This window comes from Pteropus medius, unplaced genomic scaffold (genome assembly GCF_902729225.1).
Source record: "Pteropus medius unplaced genomic scaffold, Ma_sr-lr_union100, whole genome shotgun sequence".
NCBI lineage: Eukaryota > Metazoa > Chordata > Mammalia > Chiroptera > Pteropodidae > Pteropus > Pteropus medius.
Window position 1 is genome coordinate 13,899,165 of NW_024349800.1, and position 19,302 is coordinate 13,918,466.

The following is a 19,302-nucleotide window of genomic DNA, read 5'->3' on the forward strand; positions in this document are numbered from 1 at the left end:
ATTCTAAGCTCATCTTTCCTTTGGGGTACTTTAACGTCTTTCGAAAAGTATATCCTTTGGTTGTTTTAGAGAATTTCTGTGAGTGGTAAGCTCTTAGCAAATATACATTTGAAATTTTAAAAAAATTTACTGTCAATTGAATTCATCTTAGCTGAGAACAAAATTCAAGGAACCCTCAGCCCTTTGAACAGACTACTGCCTTACTTTCTGGCACCGGGTGTTGCTAACAGTCTTTGTCACTCTTTAATTTCTTGGTAGATAAAACTTTGAGGTTTTCTTCATGAATCATGCTTGACAATTTCATTGCTATGTGTCTCAATGTGGATTTATTTATATTTATTTGTTTACACTCTTAAGATAAATGACTTCCCTTAATTCTCCAAAATTCCCAGACATTTCTCTAAATATTGCATTCTATCTACTCTTATTTTATAGAAGTCCTTTTAGATAAATTTTGGCACACTTCAATGATGTCCCAACTTTTCTTTCATGTTTTTGTCAACTTTTTACCTTTGCATTGTTTTCTAGGTAGCATTTTCAATATGACCTTTTAATTCATATATTCTTCCATTGAACTTTCTCAACATGTTTCAGTTGACAAAACAAGAGCTATCCTATATTTATTCTTTTCCTTCATCTTTGATATCTATTTGGGCAATAAGTTCCATACATCAGATTTCCATTCATGCTGCCTCTGCACAGGCCTTTAGGAATTCTCATCTGGCTTCCTAAAATAGCCCTTTATTTTCACTACTTTCAGTCCCTCATGCACAGATTTGAACGTTACCATGTTAGTCCCCCACTACCTTCAAGCTTTCTGTGTCTCCCTGTAGCATTCAGTAAATATAGACTCCTTAGCATACAAGGCCTATGATAACCAGATCCATGAATACCCCTGGAGCCTCACTTCCATTTCTTATAAACACCCTTCATTTCAACAACACCAACCTAACTACCTGTATAATCTACTGCCTACCAGTATATACTATGCTCTTTTATATTCCTAGGATTCTGCATCTTTTTTCTTTTAATTGCCTTTCCTTCCCTATTTCTACAGGGACAATGCAACTAACACTTCCCTATGAGAAACGCCCCTCTCAACCACTGAGCTCACTGGTTCCTTTGTACTCTACCTCTGTGAGTCTATGCATATCTATCTGTATTACAGAACTCTTCTCACTGTAGTTGTTTTGTCTCCTTCTCATTGTAGTTGTTTTGTCTCCTTTATTCACTCAACTACGAACTTCTTGTGGGCATTGTCTGTGCACGGCTCATGTGGCTGAATCATAAATGCGTATTAATCAAATAAGTGAATGGAAAGGAATACACTGGAAAATTCCTGGGTAAGACAAATGGTTAAAAAAATTGTGCTTAAAATTTTTTTTAAGAAAACGATATTTTAACCTGGCAGTGCAAATTTTATTTAGTTTTGATAAAATAAGAAAGCAAGAAAATAAATTGATGCTATAATCACCATGCTTTTTAAAATAAACATGAAGACTTTTTTTCCATTTAAATGGTACAATATAAGAAATAAAATTCAAAAAGCTTATAAAAAGTCAACTATTTCATTTAATTTACAACCTTAATAGTTTCTAGGCGCTATTATTTTTTAACTTGAATATACTACATCTCTGGGTGTGTTCATGTTGCACATGATACTAAGCTCTTCTTTGAGCATATTCTGTCATGCCTAGATATGAGATGGCCACTGCATCCTGCACCTCACAAATATGCAAGGCCTTTCTAAAGAAACTACCCACCAGTTGAACAGTAATAATATGGCTGATATTTCTTATATCTTTCTGGAATAAAGTAGGGAATAAAAGATAATGTTAACGAATAGAGTCTGAGTCTATGACAGCTTACTCTTGCTGTTAGTAGGGATGATTCTATACTCAGCGTTAATCAGAATTAAAAATACAGAGCACAACACTGGAAAATAGCTATAAACCATTGAGCGGCTTATTTAGACCTGTAAACTGAAAAAAGTTATAATCTTCCACTTAAATCAGATCATCAACAATTATGTAGTTAAAAACGGTTTAAGTTATAGTTGAAAGGGGGTTTACTTTTAAATGAGGGGCTTATTATGGTTATTAACATAAAAAATGATCACATTGGCCAAGGAAGGAAAGAAACGGGCCTCTTAACAGCTGTCCTAGTCACAAGGTGGATAATCAGATAATAAAACACATAACTGGAGGTTATACTACCTTGATTAGTGTAGATTACACCAATGGGCACAATGATGCCGCTAAACACTCCATTGCCAGTTACTGTTCATTTGTTAGATGATAAATGGATTATGTTCCATTATAACCACAAATTTGAGAATGTGTTGGAAAATACTTTCTACCATATATCATGGTACCAGTCAATACTGGGCAGCATCCAAGATATTTCACTCTTTGATAAACTCAATAAAATAGTAAGAGAACTAGAAAAACATAGAAAACATACTATATAAAGACTCTGAAGAGAAACTGAAACAAAACTGGGATATGTCAGATCTTACAATGAAGCTATTCTCTGTAACCAAACACTCATTTTATGGAATTTACTTTCCAATTTTGAAGAAGGCATTTCAGAACATCTGCTTATATAAGCTGGGATAATTCTAAAACTGTAATGTTATAATGATTATTAGCTATTGGCTAGTGCTCAGAATTTTATTGAACTCATTAATCTAAGAAAAATAAATATAATTACAACAGTAATAATAAATGCTGGCTGTATTTTTATTTTGTGGTTTCCCCTTGTGTTTTTCAGAAAATAATTACCACCAGAACTGAATAGCCACGTCTGTCGTACATGTTATACATGTCTGTTTAACCAATTCCCTGCTCAAGAGAGCTCCAGGCAGGGACCAGATATGTCTAAAAATGACACAGATGTCGATCTCTGAAACTCAGTGAACCACACTTTGACAAAATTTCCCTACACCTAGAAATGCTAACCTACAGCTTGAGGCTGTTTTTAATACTGCAAGATGCTGGAGAAATGGAAATATATAATATGGTACCATAATGCCAATATTTAGCAACATGGAAATACTTCATGCAATTCATGTGTGTGTGTGTGTGTGTGTGTGTGTATGCATATATAATATATGCGCACATACACACACTTGCTTTTATATATATATTTCATATATAACGAATTTTAAACCTTCACGAAAAAATAAAATTTAAAAATATGATGTATCTAATTTAAGGAAATATTGAACTGGGCTATTTAATATTGACAAATCCTCTAGATAACTAAGGCATACTTTTTAAGCATCAAGCCCAAGTACAGCAAAATGGCTTTAGAGCATTAAAAAGTTTTGATTTTATTCAAGGCTCTACTACTAAAATAAGCTGTGACCTCATAAGGAGTAGAGGAAGTCTCAGTTTTCCTAGCTGTAAAAGGCAGGCAGTAATACCTATACACTGGCTATGTAAGACTTAAAGATAACGTACATAAAGCACGAACAATATATAGGCATTCAATAGAGGTTAGTTATTGAAATGATTTTTAATAAATATCTTTATTAGATTGATTACATACTTTGTTGCTTACCTCACACTGACCATAATTTGCCCTTTCTTTCATTACTAATGGTTAGAATTTTAAAGGCAATTATTACGCTGTAATAAAGTATCATCATCAAGGACTAATGAGCTGTGTAAGCCTACTTACTCCAACCCCAAAAGGCCTCGCTGTGATTTTTCCAGTTCTTATTTTAAGAATAACTTTGACACCTCCTTTGTTGGCTGCCATGTTTTGCCCTCAGTGTACCAATAGATAAAGGGATTTTCCTAATTTCGGCAAGGAGTTGGCACGTGAGAATCTCAGAAGATCAAGCACCTATAGATTGGTAATACAAAAATCAGTAGATTTATTTCCTTTGCTAAGGAAAACTACAGAATGAGAAATGCTACAAAATTTTTGTGGCTATTGGGAATACATAAAAAACCTACTAAGAAACATTTAAAGGGACCCAAGTAATAAAAATACAAATTGAGAACTACTTCTCTCATTTATTTTTCCTTGGTAAATTTTTACTTATTATTTTATCTCTACACACAGCTTGAAAATCTTATTTGCAAGAATGTAAGAATCATATCTCAACTAAGAGTTAAAAGGCATTCACTTCTAGAGAAGGAGGATCTCAGATCCTCTCTTACAAGTAATTCATAGTGTATGTCATGCATGTCATATGTGTTTTATATTCTATGCAAAGTGCGTGTGTATGTGAGTGCATTAGAGCCTAGAATTTGGTAAAACTACACTATTCATTCTTGAGGTACCCTTCATTCTCTACCCTCATTTTTCACTCTTTTCCTGGTCTGGAATACTTCTACCTCCTCTGAGTAGCAAAGCCTTATGCTTCTTTAACTTTCACCTCAAATGCCACCCACTCTACCTTCATTATAACATATGACTTCCTCCAGAGTCTAATTCATGTTCTTTGGGGATTTACAACCTAGGTCTCCAGAAGGCTTTCTCAGCTTTAAAGGGCTCTGAGTTTATAGAGGACTGATTTAAAACATGTACTTCTGATAAAGGCCACACCAGGGATTATTAGGGAGCCCTTGGCTTTAGAACAGAAGAGACAAAAATGCAATCATGAAATCGACAATTCTTTTTAAATAGAAGAATGGAAACAAGTCAGACAGTTGTTTTAGGTTTCTGCTTGGGTTAATGTACCTTTAAGATCAGAGACCTGCGGAAGGAAACCAAATCATTGTTTTATGGCTGCAACAAATGGACCCACCACAGTAAATATGTCATTCATTCTTCCTCACAGCATAGTGCAAATAAAAGTAGCATTTTCCTTCTACTTAAGGTTCATTAGATGAAATTTATGTTTTTAAAATGCACTGCAAACACCAAAAACTGATTGTATCATTATCAGCTTTTAAATCAAAACAGCTTGCTATCTGGTAAGGACATGAGAACTGGTCGATTTATTTCATAAAACTTTATGTACAAAGAGACAGTGTCTATGAACTTAATGGAGAGAATAGAGTCTGGAGGGGTAATTCGTATTATAATTTATAGTGGGATTATCCACACTGCACAGTTTTCAGATTTTATTGAGATTTTATGGAACTATGATGCTGACACAGTTGACTGTGGTGGGGTAGGAGTAGAATTTGTTTCACTCTGACTGGGGAATTAAATTGGCATTACTATTATGGAAGGAACCTAGCAAACGCTATTAATTGCCTAGATCCAATCAAAGCCATTATTCATTTTAGTTTCACAGGTAAAATAATTTACCTGAGACTAAAAGAATAATAACTGACTATAATTTTCATACAGCAATATTTTTTCATTTAGATCATTTGGAAGCCACGAGTGTTTTCCACTCACAGGGATTCAATCAGAAACTATTAAAACCTAAATCATATGAAACATCTATAACGTACTATGAAATATTATTCTTTAATGTTAAGTGCTATGAAATAAACTTGGGAAACATCAGAAACAATATACTCAAGAACACCATAGAATTACAGATAGCCCATTGATATAAAATAGCAACAGCTTTGGGAGTGCTATTCATTCATTCTGCAAACACTTATTGTTTATTGTGTGCCAGACACTGGAAAAGGAAGAAAGACGATGATACAGATATCAGTATAATATAATTATACGTAATAGATTTGAACCAAATATATCGAGCCAAGATATTACACACACACACACACACACACACACACGCGCGCGCGCGTATGAAATAAACTGGTTTACAATTTGGTGTATAACTTTTCTAGAAAAGAATACATTTGAATGAGGTCTTTTGCCAGAAAAAGAAAAGGCCTTCCAGGAAAAGGAAACCTCATGATAAAAGCAGTGTTGTCATCATGAAAGTCCATGGAAGTGGTGGCTGGAACAGGAGATCTCTGGTGGCATGGCAACAAAGTGGGATGCAGCAGTGGCAGGAGCCCAGCTGTGAGGATGTGAGGAGCCCTGCTGGTACTCGTGTCATGTTGCTGCTTCCTCCCTTTCACCGTACAAGGGAAGGCTCCCTTTATGGTTAGGGTTTAGGATTATAGACCATTATCAGTCATAGCATTCCTGGGCATCTTACACACTGTACCTACATAGATAAATCTTTTGTTCATTCATCTCTCATTAAATAACTAACTAACTGAGCATTTATTTACAATGTTTTCTCAACACATTGACAATGCAATGTGTTGAGAAAACAGTAGCTAATGAGGCTTAGATGAATTCTGAGAAACACCAACCTTTTTATCTTAGGAGTGAGGTTTATTAACAATATATACCACATTATATGAGCAGTTTTTGTCAACAGAGGAGCTTATTCTTACCGTAGGTCACCCAAGTCCTGCTAGGTACCAAGAAACCCATATGCCATGGGATTATCTTTCTAATTCTACTCTGTTTCTACTGAAATTTTCCTAAGTCCCAAGCTATTGAAAAGGCAGTTCTCTGTTGAATTCTCCAGGGGCTATTCCCGATTATCTCAGTTTCATCAATTTCTCCTATTTTTTGTCTCCCTGAGTTCTTGCTCTCCCAAGACATAACTCTTTCATTTAGTTTTTCTCTATAACATCAACAAAACTTGTTAATAGCTCACAGGTTGGCATATACATGCTTCTATTTATTCCAACAAACAGAATCCATAGTTATAAAAACAAAATAAAATGAAGTCAGTACAGATACACAGAAAGTAGCATTTTATTTCTACTAAACAGAAGTCCTATACAAATGTGCAGGATGGGAATTGGGACAAGGAGGTAAAAGTAAGTGATGCTTTTCTTTTCTGGACCAAGTTAATAGTTGTGTGTGTGATTTTTGTTTGTTTGTTCACTATTTCAGATACTAGAACTCTAAAACACAATAGAAAAATTAGGTTTCAAAATCAGTTTCAAGTTTTATTTTTAAAAAGGGCATATTCACTGCACTCCCTGACAACTCTAAGCTAACTGGGTATATCTGGGAACAATTATAGAATAAACAACTAGATTATAGAGTTCTTCCTCCGACTACTCTCAGTTCACACTGTTTTAAAACTCTACCACTAGATGGCAGTACAAAGACTGTAATTTTCAATATCGATTACTTAGTTCCATAATATATCACTGTGGGATAGGTGATTTGGTTAAATATGAACAGAGAGAAGAATCAAGATTCAAAAAAAGGTAGAATGGTGAGGGGTAGGGGCGGATAGAGAAGGACAACTGGGAGAAAGAAAAAGGCAGGGAAATGGAGGGGCGATGGAAAGTGACAGGGCAGAGAAAAAGAATATGAAATAACCAAGGTTATTTGAAAAGAAGGTGAAGAAAGGAGAAAAAGGAGAGGAAAGGGGCTGAGTTAAAGGTGAGAGAATTCCAGCGTGATCTCTTTCAAACTTCTGGACAGGAACCACAGTAAAAAAATATATATTTCAATATAACTCATCTTGTGCGTGCTCGCGTGCTTTCTCTGTCTGTCTGTCTCTGTTTGTCTGTCTGTCTCTCTCAAGCACAATCACGGTACCACATTTGCATTATGAAAATAGGCTGAACAAAAGTTCCATGATATAATACTTATTTGGGTGATACTATCAGATATTTTAAAATCTATTTCATTCTAATTAATTTCTTTAAAAATGCTAATTATGAGCTACAAAATTGATTTCAAGATTCACCAACAGAAAAATGACCCACACCGTGAACAATAATTGTTTTAGTGTATTGCAAACTGGAGCTCACTTTTGAGAGGAGTTATTTTAAAAATCATCACAGCTTGGAGCAATAGACATTCCAGGCCATATAATCAGCCATAAAACATTCGTTAAATAAGTGAACTAATTAATGGAAGAAAAAAGATGTTGAAGCCACCTGGTCATGAAAAACACATACAACTGGCCAATGATCAAAGTAGTATTTCCTCCATATAAAGGTGGCTGGAGGAAAAACAGAGCATGTGATTATTACTCTGTAAATTAGAACCTGTTCTTTTACTTACTGGATAAACAAATATCAAATTGTTCTTTTCTAAAGAACACAAAGCAGTATATCAGTTAATCAAATTCTCTATTACCAATGGAAAATAGGCAGGGAAAAAGAACTGAGAAAATATTAACAGTTTAGAATAGAAAAAGAATTATTACTAAGGGAATAAAAAAAAATAAGGAACAGAAACCACAGTCACGGAGTTGTAAATAATTAAAAAGCCAATAAAAAACAGTGCTGGCAATGATTTTAAGACCAAGCTTCCCTCTTTGATTTTACATTCTTCCTTCTTTCACTTGTTCCTTCCAAGTATTAAGAGTTATTGGGTAAAATGCCTATTTTCTAAATATATATGTGTATACATCTCTAACACTGCAAGTTTTCTTGCAGTGAGTATATATGTCCAAACATCATCAAAATAATCCTATAAATATCTGTAATCTAATACGTAAAATAGGAATTTCCTTGTAGCATAACAGCCCCTTTACTATTTGAAAGTAGAGGCTTTACATTTAAGTAGAACACTATTTCAGGAGAGAAAAAATTTAGTCTTACTAAATGAAACTACTAAGGAAACAAAAAAATTATATTTCAAAATCCAATATGTAATGTTCAATATATTAAATATTATCAGAGAAATTTTTCAGATGTGGTGAAAATGTAGAGACTACATTAAAATACTATATTAGTTACACATCTCATTTAAGCATATATTTAAGATAAATTAGATCTTTTTATTATAAGAGAAACTTGTCCTAACAAATTTAGAAAGTGCTATGTGTCACTTCCTAACAGAGTGAACACAAAGCCCATTCTGATAACCTCTTACTTTAGCTACTTTATCTAATAAACGGATTTGTCTCTTGTCCATATCTTCACATCCTTAAGTAATATCTACTTCTGAACGAAGGACCACCTCTCAGTGTGGATCCCCTCTGGTGTCCATACTTTACTTTTTGCCTTTGTTCTTTCATTTACTATTCAACTCTGTGGGGGAAAAGCCAATCAAACTTATTCCTTGACATTATATAGTTTCTAAGGAGCTTAACCTAATGTTTTCTCTTTTCTGCTCATTTCCTTAGAAAAACACAGACAATTTCTGTCTCTTCTCTGAGCCTGTTATTATCAAATTTTAGAACTAACCCAATCTATTCCAGAGGAAGCATAAGAATCAGCAGATTGTAGGTATTTTAGACAAACGAGAGCATAAGAAGCCAATTTTTTTGATGGGCTCTAGTTAATGTCTGTGCATGTCCAGAAGTGAAAAATACAGATAAGTTTCTACTCTGTGTTGAAAACCAGGTAAAAATAAACAACAAATGATCAATATATCTATAAAAAAATAAAATTTTCTGAACTATTTAAAATTCGATTTTTCATAAATATTGGCTGACTTGCTTTCTCACTATTTAACAAGTTCCTATCATTGTTTTACGAGAGAAGTGAAATATTCAAGTCCTATCAAAGTCTACATTTAAGAATAATAAACTAAAAGTCAGTTTTTCCAGTTTCACTTCCCAATAAACGACTTTAAAAAATTAAAAAACTTAACTAGAAAATTTGTTGTTAAACATCAAATCCAGAATTAAAATATGAATCTATATGTAGTAGCTATCATACTTAAGCCTAAGTAGAAGAATACATTTACCAAAGGAAGCTGTGGTAGTTCAATCACTCAAGAAGCAAAGACAAGTATACACATAAGCATAGGTCAGCTGCCCTGGACTATTCTGGTCATATGGACAGATGATACCAGGACTCCACGGAATGGTGAACTAAAAGAGGACAGTCATGTGTAAGGTAGACAGAAGAGGCGAGCTGTGACAGAACGAACTGTGGCCTGAAATAAGACATTATTAACAGCAAGTGGGAAAGCTAACAGCAGAAGAAAATTGGTAAAAATAAGAAGGTTTGAGATGGGAGAGTTTCATGGGAGCAAAACCATTGGATTCAATGGTAAGGAGCCACAGCCATATCTTCCAACCAGCTTTGCAGCAATCACTGTGATGGCCATATTTCCTTTCACGAATATAAACAGCAAAGGACTAAAAATACACTTGTGGCTTCTTCCTGTAGGCTGCTGAGAAAAGCAACAGCCTGTAGGAAGAAAATGGGGTGTGAGTATTTCAAATCTGCCCATGGTCACATCCCTTTGAAACTCCTGAAGGAGTGCTATGAAAACAAGGTATATTTTTGGAGGATTCTTCACTTCATTTAAATATAATAAGAAAACAAGACTCTTTTAAAGAAGATGACCAAAGAAATCACATGCCAAATGGGGTTGTTTCCTAACAGCAATATCAACATGCTTTTGTCAGATATTTTGGGAAAAAAGTAATTTATAGTCATGGATCTAATTACATAAATGTTTTAAGTCAAGAAGAATGCACTTATGGCCCATAATAATTATTTTTCAAGTATGACACCGTTATAATAAAAAATCTGAATGCGATAAATCTGTTTCGTATAATTCTGGTAGACTGGGCTGCTGGGATAGGAAACTGAAGCTGAGCTCTTCCCTCAGGAGAATCTATTTTATTCCAGTCACGTGATAGGTCTGGACAGCAAAGGAGACAACAATAATGGGGAATGGTGGAGAAATAATAGACCATCTACATAAACTAATAAAGAAGAATGGGATTGTGGTCAAGGAAGAGAACTGGGCAACAGTGAAAAACACCCACCTGGCTGTACCAGGCTTTCCAGTTCAAACTATTCCCAGATCACCAATCAATCACACCCTGGCTCAAGCCATATCCTAGGCACCAAGGTGACAGCATCTGTTCCTCCAGCTTAGGAAGAAGGGACCCGCTGAGGTACGGAAGGGAGGAGATAAATCTTTTTAGCTCTTTTAGTTGCATTTTCATAGACTGGTTATGGTATGACCTTTAAGTATTTTGAATTTTTAAAATGTCATATCTATTAATACACAAATGTAACAAATGTCTTTTAATGACAAATACACATTAATTTGGGTTAATCTTTTGCTGTGAATGAATTCTCATACATCTACTAGGTGATGCATGAGAAATGTTCGTTTTTATATTTACATTAATTCTGCTATCATTTTTACAATTCTGCTACTATTTTTTATAATTTTCAATACTGCACATTATTTGTTTGCTTTTCATTGTCAGTCCTAGACGATTATCTTCTGTTTTTAAATTTTCTTTCATTTTCCATTAGTATCCTTTTTTTTTTTCCTAAATTTTTTTTCAGTCTAATAAACTGACTTTAGAACTCGGGTTAATTACTGCAAGATGCAGGTTACTTCCACAGTATAATATAATCGACTAACGAGCAATTAGGAATTTTGCTTCTACAATTCTGCCCTCCCTAGAATTACCAATTTTCAACTATCTACAGGACTATTCTTGACTAAATACAAATATGCTCTCTCCCTCGTTTAAAATCCCTACCTTGAGAGCTTAAATGTCTCCCTAGCTATCATTTCTCTACACCTCTTTCCAGAACTACTCCAAAGAGCTGTCTAGGCTTGCAGTCTCCCCTCACACCTCCCATCAGAACACAAACTCACTTCAGTCAGCCCTTTCTCCCCGCTGCTCCACTGGCACCGTGTCACCAATGAACTCTGCCTTTGCTAAATGCCCAATTCTCAGTCCTCATTTTATTTGCCCCTCAGCAGCTTTCGAAACAACTGATAACTCCCTTCTTGAAACACTTGTTTTGCCTGTACTCTCTTTAACACTCTTCCTTTTACCTCCCTAGCAGATGAAATGGAAAGATGGATGGATGGATGGATGGATGGATAGGAGGGACAGAGGGAGGGGAATCCTAAACACCCCAGTCTTCCATCGAGGCAATAACAAACCAAGAACAACTTTGCTTGTGATTTTAGACCCTAATATTTTCTCTGTAAAACATTAATTAATATTTCCTGGGAAATCTACCAAAAACTTCCCCAAGCTGGACTGAAATTCCTTTGTAAGGTAAAATCCTCTCTTCAGGGTCTCGTCGACAAGTAACATGTCCCAGGTTATATAGTAATGAAATCGGGCCAGACCAGTCCGCTGGCTGCTGTCTCCACATGGAGCGCCTCCTACCTCTCAGCACTGCCACTCTGGGGTCCATCTGCTACTTTGCCCTTTTGGTATTAAGCAGAAAAATGTCTCCCTTGAGAGACCTTATCTGACATCTTCCTTCTCACAGCTCTAGTCTCAATGTGCTTGTTTATGGCACCTTCCAGAAGATCAGGTCATCTTTCATCATGTCGCATATCACATTCGAGGCCCAACTGAGATGTTGGTGCCTTGGGCTAGCTAACAACTTGTCATTTCTTTAGGCCGATATTCTTTAAATGTTTGGATGAGCTGAGATTCTACCCTCCTTTCACATCCTTCTGTCATCAGTCCACATACCCATGTGGCAGTGTTACCCCATCACACTCCCAAATCATCCCTTCTCTGAGCATCACAGTAAAAACATGTCTTATGACCATACATAACACACCCATGAAAATACTTTTGTCAACTACGACTTTCTCTGTCTGCAAATATAATTCAACTCTATGCCTTGGGCAAATCCATGGCTGGTCTATGTTTTAATCCAACTCTGTTCGCTATTACCAGTTAACTGCACGATTTTTTTGTTGTTTAATAGACTATAAGCACTCAGATAGAAACAGAATCTGTTTTGTTCAACGCTGTATCCCTGGTGCCAGGAAAATGCCTGATACATGATAGATGCTCAATAAATACTTGAATGGATAAATTATTCAATTCATATGATACATTATCTTAGATGTGGATGCGTACATTCACAGTCATTCATGTAATGTGACATCCAGCAATCTATTTCTCTACCAGAGACCAGATATGTTATATCAACTTTAAAAGTAATTTGCCAGCACAACCATCTACATTTATATGAATTAGTTTTATATTTTTATTATTAGCATTTAAAAGATCCAACTCCCCTATCATATTTTCTTTTGTTCATCCATACCAGATATACAAGTCCTAAATAGGAATAAAAATAGGGGCTCCCTTTATCACTCAGCCATTCCACTGCTGGCCTAGTGCCCAGCTGTATATGTGCCAAATAAAGGCTGGAGGAATTACTGAAATGCCCTTTCCTTTATTCATTTTGTGAAGTAAGCAGGCCTCCTCCATTAGATACTTTACGAGCATCTAATTAATCAGTTAAATAATAAAAAATCTTATAAAATGCTATAGCATTATCTGTAGAATATGATGATTATAAAAACAATATAAACTAATAAAACCAGAAAATATGGAATGTTTCCAGACAATTTCTTATACTAAACTTTCATCCCTTATAATCTGTTATAGTAATAACTTTAAGAGGCATTTCTATACGAGCTTCTTAGGAGCAGTTTTTCATTTTTAAATTTAATAATTTTTTTTCCCTCCAACTTTCTGTTTTTATAAGGGAAAAAATTTCTGGACATTATGGCTCCCCACACATTTTCAGAGGGAGAAAATAATGATAAATAATGATAAATATTTATGGATAGTTGATCAATGCTAGAAATTTACACATAAGATCTTAATCTTCTCAATAATCTTCAAAGACAGATGTTCTTAATCCCATCGATCACTGAAGAAAATGAAGATTATTGAGATTAAATAGCTGTCCTAAGTCCAAAGCTGTAAGTGAGAGAACTAGAATTCTAACTCATACATTCTTGATCCTAAATCTCTGAATGTCCACATCACGGTCCAGTGTGTTTAAAATTATATAAATGTGTCATTTATATAATCATATACTATGAGAAAACTATTGAGTAAAAAACACTGCATGTTACTAACAAATATACTCATGCCTGAGTTTTAATAAAGTTCTTCTGCGAAGATATATTTCCCAGAAAACTGGCAATATACTTTATATATTATCCACTTTAAATAAAAATCTTTCCCATAGAAACGATAATAGCAAATAAAAGAGATATCTTTTTTCTTCATTAGTGCATCAAAATTGTAAAAAAAAAAAAAAATCAGTAACAATGTTAAAATCCTTATCAATCAACTTCATGATAAAAGCAATATTTCCCTTATGTGGTATATTCTCTACTATACACATGTACACACATATAAAATAATGTAATATGTAAGGTTATGTTTTTTGATATTTGTTAATTCCTAATTCTTAAAAAATTATAAAAACATCTATAATTATAGGAGAAAATAAATATCTGAGGTATCCTTCAGTTATGTTATTATTCAAATCTATTAGCTCTTTTTTAATCAGAAGTGTTAGTAATATCAAAGAAGTAAATATCAGCTCAAGCGAAATCACAAAAAGGCTCCCTATTCCCTCTTTTTCTTCTTCCTGTTCATGAAGAGGGTGGTGGGACAAGTACTGGGCCTTTGCCCATGACAGAACACTCTCAGAGAGAGAGAGAAGCTGTCAGGAAGTAAGCACAGAGTCTCTGCACCTCAAGACTGCAGTCTAAAATATCTGACTGCTATGAGTCAAGAGATTTTTCACTTGGTAAAACTGGGAAGGTGAAATTTACTTCATGTGCTATGAAGAAACTGACAGCACTACTCATAAACAATAACTTGACAAAGATGAATGCATAGTTTTGTAGTATATGTTTGCAAAATTTTCTCTAAGTTCACAATCAAATGTTATTTCTATGCATTGAAGCCTATCTTATACCAGAACCAAACAACCATGTTTATTAGCCTTTTATGAGAAGTGTTTTATGTATTCATTAGTCATAGTTTAATTTTGGGCCTCAGTCAAAGCAAAAAATACATAAAATCCTAATCCATTATCATTTCTAGGTTCTGAAGACAAAATGCATACATATGTATTCAGTTTAAAGAGAATGAACCAACGATCATGGGCATTTTACATTTCTGTAGAAGGGGGGCTTATTTTTTCTATATTTTATTTTTTTAGGCGAGGCAACCCTTGGTTGACCTCACAGATTACAAAGACCTTCTCAGTTTACAATCCCTTATTTTTTAATTTAATTTAATTTAATTTTTACACCTACAGCACCTGGTCTTCCTAGGTGGTCTCCCATCCAAGTACTAACCAGGCCCGACCCTGCTTAGCTTCTGAGATCAGACATCAGGCTTGTTCAGGGTAGCATGTCCATAGACAGAAGTGGGGCTAATTTTTTAGGTTTATGGGAAGAAAAAAAATTAACATCATAATGCTATTACAAGCCCCTTCCAGTAAAAATTGGAAACTAAAAAGAACTTAGAAGTAGATAAATAACTTCATGATCAGCTGCAAACTATCATATATAATTAATTAACTAGGTATTATTAAATGCAGTCATGTAGCAAAGTATCTTCCTGTCTTTAAACCCTAAGGGATTTTAATATTACATGTTGAAATATTTCTATCATACTGAACCATCCTACTATTTAAAATTATAACAATTTAGACTTATTTGAAGATAAGAACTCAAGTTATATGATACTTTTTTAGCCAAACACCTAACTTTAAAATTATTTTAATGACGACTTAATTTACAAGTTACTCAAAAGTGAATGACCAGTTTCCAAGCATTACAACTTCATGGCATTCTTAAATTGTCATCCAAATAAGCTCCGATCTGAACAATGCAGAAGAAACACCTTGATTCAATTTTTAAAAATTTCATAATGGATCATTTCTATGAGGGATCTATGCGTTTATACTTCACAAGCAGTTATGTTAGCTGCAGATTGTCCTTCCCATCTGGGTATTTGAAAGTAAACACTTTTTTGCAAATTTAGGTATTTGAATTCGGACATTAAATGTCTTGATGAATAAAAATATAGAATAAGCAATACTGAATCATATACCTACATAAATATAAGATTAGTTGCTACTAAAACTGTGTTCTACTTAATGGCTGACAAACTAGTGTCATGTATAGAACTTGTTTGGATGTATGGGATATGCATACCATTTAAGGTTCACTCACTGAATAAAGGAATAGTTACCTGCACTGCTGAAATAAACCAAGGCTTTGCCTGTGTCCCTTACCTTTGCCATGACTTCTCCCATCCTCCAAAAGCGGCACTACGATAGTGTTGTTCACATTTCCAGGTGACCGAACAGCTGTGTACACCACAGGCACCGACTGTACCACCACGGGGATTCGGTGAACATGACTCAGTTTGTTAGACTGTAAATTCATGGGACTTGAAGGTGGTACAGGATGGATAATGTGCAAAAACTGCTGGCCTCCCACACCAGATGCAGAGGCAACAAGGGGCCCTGGAGTTAATACTGTTGACGAAGATGATGCTGAAGATACTGATGTTATAACAGTTGGTGATGAGGCTGGACGACTAGAAGACGAAGAAGATGTTGAAGTTGAAGAAGGCGAGGAGGCAGATGCTGTCATGGAAACTGGGGAGGATGAAACAGCTGTGGGGGATGTCCTGGCTTTGTTGATTGACAAGTCCACTGGCTCAGTTTGTGTTTGGAAGTGATCTACAGATAATGAGTCCTCCGGGGGTTCCCCTTTCACATTATTTAGCAACAGGGGAACGGCTTCCATATCGGGGTAGTTGTGGACGTTTGGAGACTGTGGGGAGAAAAATGGAACACATATTTACCTCTATTAATTATACATTTTAATAGATGCAAGATTTATTATTGGAATGCTTATTAATTTTTCTCTTATTGCTAAGGGACATAAATTCATTCCCCAAATATCTGAAAAACTGGTCTGTGACAGTCATCATGATTAAAGTTGAGAGTGCAAAAGTACAAAACAGAGTAAGACAAGACCTCGGCTATAAAGATATTTTCATCTTATCGGAAGAGACAGGCACAATTGTTAAAATCCAGGGAAGTGCTCTATGGAAGAGAAAAGAGGTGACAGAAACCTAAAAATTATGAGCAATTTTACATAAAATCTTTTAAAAGACAAGTTCAGTATGCAAAGCATTATCTACTTAAAACTGTATAAATACAACCTATTAAAAACATTCATTTTGTTGGTTTGACCCATCCTGCATTTACAAGTCCCAATTTCCTCAGTTATAAAATAATGAGAAGTTTGATTAGATAATCTTAAACATCCTTTCCAGCTCTAGAATTCTACAATTTCATAATCTAAGCCTCATTCAGCACTATCATAATCTGGAAGCATAATATTACCTGGCAACAATACTGGGAAAACTTTCATATTTAGTGCAAGAGTTACCATAACATCCTCATGAGCATTAAAAAAGGGCACAAAGTTCTCCAACTTCCCACACCCGATTACCACATTATTGAATATAATTCATTTCTAACAACTGGATAATAACTTAACTCTCAGTGACAGTAACTTTTTTTCTCAAAATAATATACAGAACTTCTACAATGTTCCTTTCAGAGAATAATTTTAGCAAAAACTTATTCTGGAAATTTTAAATTGTCTATGACTGTTTTGTTTAATCTAAGCTAATGATAATAACTGTCTAAGTTCATTATCGTTCTTTTAAGTTTTAATGAGCAAAATTTAATGATAATAATAATAATAAAAATGATAATGATAATAATCCAAAATTCAACATAGACTAATGGGTTTGGCATTTTATTACTGGGCATGAATATAATTTATTCTTATACTTATTCACTCATAAATTCAACAACTATTTAGTGGATGCTTACTGCCGGGGCCCATAATGGCCCACAAGTTCTATTAGCACGTGTCAGTCTAGCCTTAACAGAGAGAATTAGACTCTAACAGATCATTTTGGTTACATCTATTTTTTTGTTTTTTTAGGTGAGGCAACCCTTGGTTGACCTCACAGATTGCAAGGACCTTGTAAACTTGCAATCCCTTATTTTTCAAAAATTTTTGACACCTACAGCACCTGGTCTTCCCATGTGGTCTCCCATCCAAGTACTAACCAGGCCCGACCCTGCTTAGCTTCCAAGATTAGACAGGATCAGGCTTGTTCAGCGTAGCATGGCCATAGACTCATTTTGGTTATATCTAATTTGACAAAGCTAACATAGACATTATTGTTCTAGTGTATGAAAACCCAAAGCTTTTTTTCAGCTTCATTATAAGAACAATGTCTAAAATTATATTAAATTGTTCTATTTCATTCTTTGTTTAATAAAAGATTTTGGTTTGCTATTCCTCCAAAACTTAAGCATACACTTAAAGGAAGAAAATGTGTTCTTTCGAACCTTTCTATATAGATTATAAATTATAGCTCCATTCAAAACATACATAGGCAGAAGTGCAAGGAAATTTTATCCTGCAACAATGAGAAAAGAAAGAAAATATGTCAACAATGGTACCAGACAGATCAATGAAAAAAAGAAATGAGTTCCTGTTTTATTGTTTTGCTTCTACACTAACATAATTACTGACTCATAAAAAAAATAAAAATTAGAAAATATAAAAATGAATCATCCAAAATATTTACTGCATGAATTCTAAATAACAAGATTTCATTTTATACAATGAAATTGAGAAGTGATTTTTTAATCTTCTCAGACACTAAGAAACAAAGTTGAAGAATCATCATAAACTGAACTACTTTTAGAAAAAGCTGTTAGCATTGCGCAGTCTTCTAACTAGAACAGTTTTCATTTGGGTCCCAGCATTATCATCTAATTTCTTTGTAGAACACTGTAAGATGTTTCTTTTCTTTTTATGAAATTAATTAATTAATTTTTTATGGTGACACTTGTTAACAAAATTCAGTAAGTTTCAGCTATATACTAACAGTAAGGCATATATATATATATATATATATATGTTTACACTATGTGTTCACCTCCCATAGTTACATTTCTTTCTGTTATCACATATTTGACCCTCTTTACTCTGTCTATCTCTCCCTTCCCCCCTTACCCTTCCTCTCTGGTAACCACTAGTCTATTGTCCATGACCATGAGTCTCTGTTTGTCCTGTTAATTTCTTGCTTTTAGGTTTATATCTCACATATAAGTGATAAGTGATTTTCAACTTTTTTTCTCTGGCTTATTTTGCTTAGCATGATTATCTCGAGGGCCATCCATGAAGATGTTTCCTATTAGCATGTTATATCCATACAGAAATTATTTTATGAAAGACTACTTTCATAAAATATCCTAACTGTTGTACCATTAAAATGATAAAATGTCATTAAGCACATGTTACCAAAAACTAACTTCAAATATATTCCTGATTTATTTCTCTTTTTACTGTTATTATATCCGAAATTCTCATTTGGAAATAGTGACCATTTCCCGCAAATTTTTCTCCTCCTATCTACTTAGACATAAGGTTTCTACTTAGACAGATTTACAAACCAAAGGCTTAGATATAATTCATCATTGTAGAAACATTTTATAATGTAAACAAAAGACTACTTTAACAGATTATGACAATATAGGAGGTGAGAAATATAAAGTTTAT

At 34.4% G+C, this 19,302-nt stretch overlaps 1 protein-coding gene and 2 pseudogenes across 17 annotated transcripts in view; all 3 read right to left on the reverse strand.

The window, feature by feature from the left end:
• Nucleotides 1-19,302, reverse strand: part of KLF12 (KLF transcription factor 12) — a 380,325-nt gene that overhangs the window by 115,390 nt on the left and 245,633 nt on the right. For all 17 annotated transcript variants that reach the window (XM_039886852.1, XM_039886850.1, XM_039886851.1 and 14 more), the window contains one exon: nucleotides 15,933-16,479. In XM_039886852.1, the coding sequence (XP_039742786.1) occupies nucleotides 15,933-16,479 (547 nt within the window). The remainder of the gene's footprint in view (nucleotides 1-15,932; nucleotides 16,480-19,302) is intronic.
• LOC120622560 (uncharacterized) lies at nucleotides 14,940-15,055 on the reverse strand (annotated as a pseudogene).
• LOC120622468 (uncharacterized) lies at nucleotides 17,750-17,868 on the reverse strand (annotated as a pseudogene).